Source organism: Microtus ochrogaster, unplaced genomic scaffold (assembly GCF_000317375.1).
Source record: "Microtus ochrogaster isolate Prairie Vole_2 unplaced genomic scaffold, MicOch1.0 UNK129, whole genome shotgun sequence".
Classification (NCBI taxonomy): domain Eukaryota; kingdom Metazoa; phylum Chordata; class Mammalia; order Rodentia; family Cricetidae; genus Microtus; species Microtus ochrogaster.
The window spans coordinates 295,267-306,496 of record NW_004949227.1 but is presented as its reverse complement, the minus strand read 5'-3'; the positions used below and the strand labels follow the sequence as shown (position 1 = coordinate 306,496).

The 11,230-nt window shown below is 47.7% G+C and overlaps 1 protein-coding gene across 1 annotated transcript in view; it reads right to left on the bottom strand.

Annotated features, from left to right (window-relative positions):
- Positions 1-1,543: 1,543 nt before the first annotated feature.
- The window catches only part of Bcap31 (B cell receptor associated protein 31), a 42,525-nt gene continuing 32,838 nt past the window's right edge, over positions 1,544-11,230 (bottom strand). The window contains exons 6-9 of the mRNA XM_005371812.3: positions 5,421-5,556; positions 4,492-4,612; positions 3,681-3,781; positions 1,544-1,965 (exon numbers count right to left, since the gene is read on the bottom strand). Of these exons, the coding sequence (XP_005371869.1) occupies positions 1,927-1,965; positions 3,681-3,781; positions 4,492-4,612; positions 5,421-5,556 (397 nt within the window). The 3' untranslated portion in view covers positions 1,544-1,926. The remainder of the gene's footprint in view (positions 1,966-3,680; positions 3,782-4,491; positions 4,613-5,420; positions 5,557-11,230) is intronic.

Below are 11,230 nucleotides of genomic sequence, written 5' to 3'. Positions count from 1 at the left end.
TCTCTCTCTCTCTCTCTCTCTCTCTCTCTCTCTCTCTCTCTCTCTCAACTAACTCCACCCAGGAGCTTAGAGTCTCAGGCTTTCTCCACCAAGTATCTATTCTGGATAAGAACCCTAGTGGGGGTCACACTAAAGGCCTTCCCAGCAAACTGTCACAACACCAAATACAAAAAAAATGGTAGCATCACAGAAAGGCAACTTCACAGAGTTCACTGTGTGCTTCACTGGATGCTACAATAGATGGGGCCTATTTACTCAGGAAATCGGCTTTTATACAAGGGTTTAGGAAACTGAGACCAAAAAGTTCAAGCAGAGTGAGAAAATAGAGTGGAGAACCATCAGACAGGCTGTCCCAGGAGCTGGGCCAGAGAGGAGAGTGGTCAGGGTTGGAGTAGAAAAGCAGGAGAGGTGATCTGGACTTTAGCCTTCCAAAGCACAGACAAGCAAGCTTAGGGAAGCCCAAAGTAGTCCGGAACACTTCCTGGAAAAGCAGACTAGTCCTATGCCTTGGCATAGCAACCAGAGGGTGTTACCTCTACCCTCATGGGCACTGCCTCTAGACTGCTGGGAAAGGGGCAGCCTCCTTACAGGGCAGCCATGCTTTGAGGATGGGTAAGAGTGACAGGATGCTTGGGAAGGCAGCTGCTTGGCCTAATCCCAGACAGAAGTAGGAACACAGTTATTTGTCAACCTCTAGCCAATATCAACATCTTCAGGAGTCACTCCAATCCCAAAAGACACTAACCAGCTCCCACAATCCCTCTTTAGTCTTCACAGACAGTAGGCATAGCACACACCCTGAGCAGGAAGGCTAACAGGGAGGAGAGGGTGACAAGCATCTGATCAGGAACAGGCCCTTTCTTGTGCCTTGTCAGAGGGAAACTTAGCTGCAGGCTGATCTTGCTCTAAGGAAGTAAGCAATGAGGGCATGGACTTGTCAGAAAAACAAGTCAGTGCAGAGGCAGGACCCCATCCCATCCTGTAAATCTTCATAGCCGGTGGGCAGTAGAGAGACACAAGCACTCTGCAGTCCCTTCTTGTTTTGCAGCCCCTCTCTATTGCCTTGTTCTGCCCTAGCCAGTTCTAGGTCACTGCCAAGGACAGTCTCCTCTCCCAGTCAGCATTAGTCAGAGGTCACACTGTAAACCTTCAGGAGGGGGTTGGGCAGCGAATGACTGGTGGCGCTCTGCCACATTCTATCTGTCCCAAATGTGATGAATAGGAACCCAGAGAAAGTACCAGGAAGTCCTGCTGGTTTACCTGGCTTTCCAGACAGTTACCAGCTCCCAGGGAGGCTGACAAGACAGACACTCCCTAAGAGCCATAAAGTGGAGTTGTCCTGGTTGAAGCGGAACAAGAGGGGGAAGAACAGGGGCAAAGAAAACAGGAGTTTTGAGGGCAAGCGTGAGCCTGCTCTTCAAGGGCTAAGAACAAATCCAAGGAAAGGAAGAATGTCACACTGAACCTGTGCAACCTTCTGGACACTCTTCAGTTTTGAGAGGGCAGAAGCAGAACCATCCCCAAAACCTCAGACACAAACAGCTTGTAACCTAACAACATTTATTGTCCTCAGGATAAAACAGTTGACCTGCCTCACAACCACCTTAAGGACATACAGCAAAATAAATGGGGCTCAACTGCAGGCCAGGTCACAAGTGCTCTTCTACACTTCTAGGACTGGAAAGTGCCTTGGCCAGGCAGGACCATGGCAAATTACTCCAAATGAGCAACAAAATCAGGTCCCTTTTGGTTTGATGGCAGGTATGTGTAAAGGAGTCAAAATAATGATCTGTAAGCTGTGGAAAAAAACTGGGGAAGTAGAAGGGGATAAACCCAAGTACCAGAGGGAGAGGGTAAGCTCTCAGTAGTAAACAGTGAGCACGGATCAGGAGGAAGCCAGTTGCAGGGAGGGGGAGAAACAAGCCTTTACTCCTCCTTCTTGTCCGAGGGACCACGTACTAAGGCCTAGAAAAGGAAAGAAACCCCAAAGAAGTAAGTTAGCAGAGCCTATCCCCAAGCCCTTGGGCCTTTAGTATTATGCCCCCAAACACTTGGTTCTTCTCTCCTGTTAATAGCAAGTACCCAGGCAAACAGGGTACCCTACCCTCAACAGTACCCAAAAGCTTGCCAGGGTGAGTGTATCAGCCCATCCATCCACTAGGGAAGACCCTGTACCTACTGCCAGGAGAGGATTGGCAGGACCACAGGGAACTGAGCCCCATCAGGTGCAGTGGCAGCTGGAGGCGATAACTGCAGCTCTCTTTTACTACAATGAGAGCAGAACCAAGACCTCCTCTAGAGCACACAGCAGACCACCAACCTTTAAGTTCCAATTTGGGGCCTTTCTACCATTGTGTGCTACGCACTGATGTTCTTAAAACCCAAATCCTTAGGGGTCAGGAGATAATATCTGTCATAAAAGCATGAGGACCTAGGTTCAATCCCCAGAACACATAAAAAGACAGGTAAAGTAGAGCATACTTGTTATTCCAGAGTTGGGAGACATATGAGGCAGATCTCTATAGCTAGTCAGCTTAGTTTACTTTAAAAATTATAGGCCAATAAGAGATCCTGTCTCATAAAAATAAGTTGGATAGCTCTTGAAGAGTGATACCAAGGTTTTCCTCTGGTGTCCATAGTCATGTGTGGACATGTGCATGGACACATAGACCCCAACCCCCAAGTCCTTTCCAGATGCTTGGTATATTCTGAGGGCACAGGGACTCCCTGTGGGGCTGGGCTCTCCCTCTAACTCACTACCTAATGCAAACCAAACAAATCTAGGAATATCTATTTGTCTCCTTCCACTCATCTTCCTGACCACCTAAGCTTCCAGCTATACCTGGAGTTGTGAGGCTAGCCTAAAAACTCAGATCAACAACCAGAGCCTACCAGGTGAGGCACCCTTTGAAGCTTTCTCCTCACTTGCCAAACACTACTCCCCCTGCATCCCACAGGAGAGGTAGCTAGAACAAGATCCCTACTTATTGAAGGGTTTTGTTTTTTGAGATAGGGTTACAGTATCTAGTCTAGGATGACCTAGAATTTTTTTTTTTTTTTTGGTTTTTCGAGACAGGGTTTCTCTGTGGTTTTGGAGCCTGTCCTGGAACTAGCTCTTGTAGACCAGGCTGGTCTTGAACTCACAGAGATCCGCCTGCCTCTGCCTCCCAAGTGCTGGGATTAAAAGCGTGCGCCACCACCGCCCGGCGACCTAGAATTTTCTCAATTCTCCAGCCTCAGTTTCCTAAAGTACTGGCATTTCAGGTGTGGCCACCACACCCAGCTTTCCCAAGCATGTTCCTGATAAAACCCCTACCACAGTTGGTAATAGCCTAGAATGATAAGTACTCCCTCTTTAAGGGCTTGTCACTGGATTTAAGGTAGTAAGGGCTCAAAGCAGAGAGAGCCAACCTACTGATATGAGCTGCCCTTAGTAGGTTCCAGCCCAGCATCTAGTACCATGCCATACCTCCTGCATGAAGGGTTGTAGCAGCTGAGTCTGCCCACACTTAGCAACAAAAGAGGCAGCAAGGGAGGGCAGGAGAGCAACACCAGTAAGACATCTAGACCTACTGCAAGGCCTATAGAAGAAGCAGCAGGCTCCCCAGCTCCCCTAGGAACTGTGCTGCAGGACCCTGGCCCAAACTCTAACCCACACCTACAGGTAGGGAGACACTGACCTGTAGCTTGGCGTGCTCTTCCAGCAGACGGTCGTACTCCTTGGTAAGACCCTCAGACTGCTTCTGCATGGCCAGAGCCTCATTTTCAGCTTTCTCTAGCTCTAGCAACGATACAAATAAATACAGGAAGAAATTAAAAGACTGGGATTATGTAAGAAAAAACACCTACCTACGAATAACATGGAAAATTGTTCTGAATCTGTCTCAAAAGAGGTTGTACAGTTTCCAGTGTTTGTTAATGTCTCTGCCTTCTATGTCTTCCACTACAGAGGTGAAAGGAAGACCCAACAGGTACACAGAACAAAAAGTCAGAGCACTGCCCCTATGAGTCCCTTCAATGGAGGGATGTTAATGGTTCTCAGGAGGGGTGACCTTTTGAATGGCCAGGAGTGAGAGGCCATGAACAAAATCCCAGCATTAAGTGACAGTGATACCTTACAGAGTATCAGTGGCCAATGCCTACAGTGTTGAATGTGTCTGGACTTAATGCAGGAGAAGGAAAAGAGAAGGGAGAAAGGGAGCATAGACCACACAAATTCTTCCTGACACTCCTTTTGTTCTGAGCTCCCAAGCATCCTGGGGCTTCCCCCCACCACTACTAAAGCATGCACAGCAGCTGCTAGGGCTTCTCCAAAGCCCTAAATCACTAAAATGTTCTAGCCATGAGCTTGCTTAGTCACATTTGGGTGTAAAGGTGCAGAATGCTATGTTTGTTTCTACCCAACTCTAAAGTTTGCACATGAAGTATACTATTAATACTTGATACAAGGGGGCAGCAGTATGCAGGCGTGTAACAAGAGGGCAATCTCACTTTTCTTGCTGTTGGCCAGCTCATCTTTTAGCTTCTTCAAGTCATTCTTCAGGCTCTTGTTCTCCTCTAACTTCACCTCAGCACTCTCAACATCCAACTTGCCTCCGTCTTCGGCAGCTCCCTAGGAAGAGTGAAGGTGAAGCATCTCCAGACCACTGCACTCCTTTGAACTGTACTTCCTCAAGCTACCTCCAGCAATTACCTGCACTTTTGGAAATGTCAAGACAGAACTGACCACTCACTATAAGCTCCTAGGCATGGACCAGGCTATGGCTAGCTGCTGAGGAAAGGAGAATAGCCAGTAGGGGCACCTGCTGCAAGCTCATAGGCCACACACTCTGCCTACCCTGGCCCCTAGACCTACCTTCCCACCAGTAGAGCTCAACTTGCTGTCACCTGGAACTCTCTGCCCAGATAACCTAACTACTCTTATTCCTTCTCTTCCTGTAGCAAACGCCCCCCCAAAATTTGTTCCTATCCACCCCACCCATCTTCAAACCATCACTCTCCTTCCTAGCTTAACACTTCACCTCCTCTTACAGACTAACAAACTGGTCTCTGCTTCTTCCCTAGTACCAAGGGGTCCATTAGTCCCATGTTGCTGGAAGTGTTGCACTGACAGCTAACTTCTGAAGAATAAGCAGCTGAGAGTCCCAACAGAAGTCCCTGCTTCCAGAAGATCTATTCTCATCAGAGAAAACTGCAACTGGCACCAGCATATGGATACAATAGTAGTATACCCTCTTCCTCTACTGTGCCTCCACCAGCTAACAAAAGGCACCAGACTCACCCCAGATTCTTTCAACAGGCACACCCTCCCCACTAAAAACTTCCTTTATCAGGCAACAGCACTCTCACATGGGTCCCAGCCTAATAGTGACCCCTGTGGACCCTTAGAAATGTGGCTCTAGAAGACAGACTTAACTCACCTTCTTTAGCTGGTCATTCTCCTCCATGTATTTCTTGGCCGCCTCACTGGCACTTTCTGCTTGCTTTTTAAAGGCTTCATTGGAGGCCAGCAGTGTGGCCTGCTGGGAGATGAGAGTTACCAGGCGTCTAAGTAAGCTGCAATTGTTTACAAAAAGAGGAAGAAGTAAGAAGCACGAGAGCAAATGGCCTGGCAGGAACACTTCTTGGCTGCTACCTGTTTAGACTGCCTCCAGCCTGGACCTGGCAACACAAAGTGGGGCCCAGGAATTGTCCTCTGGCTCCTCCCCCAAACAGTTACACTGGGCTCTGGGAAGTATCTCAGGGAGGGGTTGGAAACAGAAGCACACCCAGGCATGGCCTAGCTATATAGAAAAAGATCTTAAACCACCAGCACTTTCCAGGTAAGGGCCTAGATGTGCTAGACAAGCCTCAGCACTGTTTGCCTCACTGCGAGGTCAGGCTTGCCTCCCTAAGAGAACAATGTCAGAAAAACAAATTTGGGCACTTCCAACATGCCAAGTGAATTCCTCATAGCTACTTTATGAGGTAGTTACTTTTGCTACCCTCATTTGACAGAAAACTTTGGTTCATCAGGATGAAGCAATATATCTAAGATAAAGAGACAGAAACTCATATAACTATAATTCCAATTCCCATCTACCTGCATTGAAAAACGTTCTCTCTCAGCTTCCAAGTCCCAACATGAGTAGAAAAAACTCTTCTCCAAACCCCCTTCCCAAACACATCTTACAACCAGCTGCCATAGTGTAGCTAGTATATTATAGCATTCAAACTGGGGTTGTCTTTCACTACTTGGAACAGAGAAAGACCAACCAGGACACAGGTGTCTGTTGCCTGTCTCAAGCATCTGGAAAGGTAAACAGATAGCAAGTGGGGATAAGCACTGGTCCCTGAACAGTAAGACTAGATAGAGGACAAAAGGACTTGCTACAGTCTTGAGAAAGACACTGCTCAGGCAGCCAAGAAAGGAGAGTACTTTCCCACATGTCTTGGAAAGTCTAGCCACAGCACTTGGAGTCAGGCAAAGTGCATGCAGAGGCCTGGGGGAAAAAGGAAAAAAACATGCCTGATGCCTGTTCCAGGGCACTTCAACAAAATTGCTTGCTCAGAGGAGCAGCAGCAGCCTTGGTAGCCTATTCCAGGGCTGGCCTCTCTGGTCCATGATGCATTGGCACTCCGTCATTCCATCTACAGCCTGGGCAGGCAAGGGAACCAGAAGCACAGAGCTCTATTCTCACCCTCAGCCCAGGCTCTGCAGGGCTCTAGAAGAACCCTTTTTGGGAATGTACATGTGGAATAGAGGGGTCTTGTAGGTCTTGCTTTGGGGAGACACTCCCAGGGGTCTCCGGTGGCACAGTGAGAACCAGGCTGTTGATTCCTGGCAGGAGAGGAGAGTTTCCAGTGACATGTGCTCTCTAAAATTAGCGGCCCAGACCTCGTGGCCTAGAGCTCAGGTTTCCCTGCCTCAGCCTCGAGCTGCCCACCAGCCTGCCCCCCACTGGGCTGAAGCCCTGAAAGCAGAAGAAGTTACCAAGCACTCCAACAGCCAGCAAGAAGTCATGGGCCTGACATACAGTGATCAGAAGTAACAGAGAAGCCAGAAAGAAAAGCAACTCCCAACACAGAAGCTTCCTGGTTCCCGAACAGATCTCTAAAAGTTTAAGAAAGAAAGCCCACTCCATGTCTAGAAATGGCTGGGGTGGGGGCGACACCAATGCATGCCACCTAATGGTAAAGATGGGGTCTATGGACACTTTTGGGTCCTAGCAAAGATGAGTGAGTAAAACCAAGGGTTCCCACTCCTACCTGGACAGGCAGATAGCTGCTAGGGAGTGTCCACAGCTGTCACCCCAGTGGTAGATGACACAACCAGAAAGGCAGTACTATCAGGAATGACAACAACAATGCAACAGCTATCTTCTGTGCTATCCAAGGCATTCCTCAGATATCGCAAACTAGGGTTTCCTAGATAGTTCAGGATAGCTACAGAAGATATACCAGATATACCAGGATACCCAAGCATAAGATCTTGGACAATGTCTGCTCACAATTCTGGCCTTTGGTTTCCAGCCATTAAGAAGATAACAACAATAACAATGAGGTCTGGATTTTCCTTCCTCTGGCTAACTGTCATGGACACTTCCCACTTCCCTTCCAGAACACCCTCATTGGCACCCCCAACATACACAGTGCAGTTCTTTCGTACCACCTGTGTTGGAGCTATGCCTCTAATCCATTCAAGGCTGATTGGGGGTCATTTTCCCTTGTATGTTGCATCTCATGCCCTTGCCTACAATTTCTCCTCATCAACTTTCTTGCCATTTCCAGTTACACCCATCTTCTCTCCTTCCCACTTATTCCCTGCCCTTGCATCCTCCAACCACTCTTGAATTTTCAGAGGATATGCACTCTGTAACATACGCTGCTACTAACAGGTCACTTCTAAGATGTCTGCCATGTTCCTCAAGTGTCTACTCTGTACTCTAGATTTTCCTCCAGCTAACTTTATCCCCTAAAGTGTTTATCTGCTACCAGACTCACAATTAAACTACCTACTAAACATCAGCTTCTGATGTTATCACAAACACTCCAAACACAGCCTGCCAAGATGGGTCTTCCCTTACTCCATCAGAGGGCACTGCCAAGTGTGTTCCTGTTGTACTTCCAAGCATGTAAGCTGTCTCGGACTCTGTCCTCCTTGTTCCTGACCCCAAGTCACTATTCAGCGCTTTCCATAGCAACTCTAGAGAGGAAACCCTCTAGTAATCCCACTGCCAGTGCCTGGTGCCTCTTGCCTACTGGCATCTGTACAGAATTCACATCCACCACAGAGCTGACAAATTTGACTGGTTTCTCCTCTGCTTGACCCACTGTATGGAAGTAATGCCAAGCCATCACCATCCTTTAAACATACCTCGTTCTACACATCAACCACCATATCCTTTCTTAGCCAGTTCAACTACCACCTCCCTTAGGAAACTCTTGTTGCGGAGGTACCCTCTGATGCTCCCACAGCAGCCCCCAGTACACTCCAGGCTCTTGTATCCACTTTCTCAGGATATTCAGTTATTAGATTGCCCTATCACGCTACAAATACCTTAGGCTGGCCCTATAGCAGCCATCTCTGCTCTCCCAGACCAGGGACAATAAAAAGAAACTTTCCAGGTGACCTAATTTCACTCCTGGGACAGGGGAAGGGCCGTGTTTGAGGCTGCTTGTCAGGTCCAAGCCTGCCCATTTTTTTCTTGCAAAACCCATGTCTATCTGGCAGCCTGGCACTGGGGGAAGGGAGGAGGACAAGCTGATATAGCATTTACCACACTATCTAACAAAAGAGAAGATAGAACAAGCAGCAGGGGTGCTGGCTCACACTCTTTTAGCGAGCAAGCTGGGCTATGGCTGAAGTGGAAGCTGAGAAGCTACATGGAAAACTCAATTCACTACCTCAAGCTCTCTGCCCTCCTCCCCAAACCTTAGGGCACAGCAAGACAGATTAGGCCCTTTCCAGCATTTGCCAGCCTCGGAGTGAGCTTTCTGGAATATTTTACTGCTCTTTCTCACACTGAGCTAGCTACGCATCCAGATCCCACTTGCTAGTCACCTCTCAGGCACTGTCTTGAGGCCCCCAGAACTGAGTGTGGTATATGGTGAACAAGGACAAGCTTGAGAATTGCCATACTCTGATCCTAAAACACATCAGCCTACAGAAATCAGAAATGACTACTTCATGGCCTCTACTCCTGCCGTGTTATCTATCATGCATTGCTTTGTTTTATCTTCTGAACATTGTTACATTAACTGTTCATACCTACTCACTTTTTAAAAAAACACAGGTAAGGTGGGGGCACACGCCTTTAATCCCAGCACTTGGGAGGCAGAGACAGGCAGATCTCTGTGAGTTTGAGGACAGCCTGGTCTACAGAGCTAGTTCCAGACAGCCAAGACTGTTTCACAGAGAAACCCTGTCTCAAAAAAACCAAACAAAAATAAACAGCATAAGTAAAAACCAAAGAGTCAAAGAGAATTTCTAAAGGTCTAGGGTACTCATTGACAACAGCTCAGGGTTCAGATTAACTAAATCCTAAATCCAAGCATAGACATGAAGCCCAGAGAACAACACTTAACGGAATACAGATGTGTCCTTGGCACCCAAATACCTGAACTCAACTTGGTGTTCTTGGTAAAATAATCTTGGATGCTCAGCGGGGCTACAATGCTTTCATAAAAGGCCGAGTAAACGAGAAGGCAAGAGAAGCTGAATCTCTCTCTGGCCTCTAGAGAAACAGGCCAAATACATCAAGTAAAGAAACATGGCTCACAGGGACTTTTCACCTATCTGCCTCAGTGAGCAAACAGGAGAAAAACATGAACACGAAATGGGAAAAGGACCAAGTCCAATTGAAAAGTCCCATGATGTGGCTCAGAAGAGCCTCAGCTGAGAAGCCATCCCTTCAGACATAAGTTGTACATCCAAGTTCTTCTACGCTTCAGCCCCATGCCAAGTAGAGCCCTGGTGTCACAGTGCCACCTGCTGATTTTATGCTGTTACAGTCTAGCATACAGTCTACAATGTGGCATGGCCCGGGGATACTCTGAATATGTCTCAATTATTGAAGAAAAGGTGAGATGGCTACCCTGACAAGGAACCACAACCAGGAGATGCCAAGACCAGGTGAAGCAAGTAGTATCAGAGCTTCCATTGCCCAAGGTCTCTCAAGCTCAAGTACCAGCAGCCATGAAAATAAGGAAGATGTAGGGCATCAAACCAGCCATGCTCCAAAAGAAAAAAAGGCATAACACTCAAGGCTCTCCAAGGTGACATGTCAGAAAGATCAGGGCACAACAGAACAGGAAAACTAGATAGAGCAATAGAACACTTAGGAGAGGCTCCTGCCAGTGGACACAAAGGATAATGGTGACTCTGTTGTGGTTCTAACTTTGGCCTAACAGAAACCATGCCCGTCCATGGGTGAATGTCCTTTACAGCTCCCAAACCTCTTCCTCTTTCTGGAATACACTCAGTCCTGACTGTCTGTGCCTAGTAGCTTGCCTGCCTTGTCCTTCCAGTGTGCTCTGCTGTCCCTATCCATGAGCTGTTCGCTCAGAAGATTCCTTATTAAGCAGTCCACAGAGTTCCCTTTCTTTTTGGGGGGGGGCAGGGTTGTTGCTTTTGAGACAGGTTTCTCGGTGTTCTGAACTCGCTCTGTAGACAGGCTGGTCTGGAACTCACAGACATCTGCCTGCCTCTGCCTCCTGAGTGCTGGAATTAAAGTAACATGGTGGTATGCTAACTCATCCAGCCAAAGCTCCCTTTCCAGCCAGTGACCAGGTCCTCTCATTCAATATGCTCAAGAGCAGAACATCCCAGCTGCCAGAGCCTCCCTCTCACACCACCTCCTGGTGTGGGACAATGCTCTGTATTCTGTCAATTATATTTTAAATAAACACTGATTGGTCAGTAGTCAGGCAGGAAGTATAGGCAGGACAACCAGCCAGGAAGTAGAGGTGGGTCAATGAGAACAGGAGAATTCTGGGAAGAAGAAAGTCCTAGTCTACAGTCATGACCCAGCCACAGAAGAAGCAAGATGTGACTGCCTCGTCGAATAAGGTACCAAGCCACGTGGCTACCACAGACAAGAATAATGGGCTAATATATGTTGTAAGAGTTAATAGGGGGACACTATGAAAGCAGTCCTAAGAGGAAAGTTCATAGCACTAAGTGCCCACTTAAAGAAAACAGAGAAAGCTCATATTGAAGACTTAACAGCCCACCTGAAAGCTCTAGAAA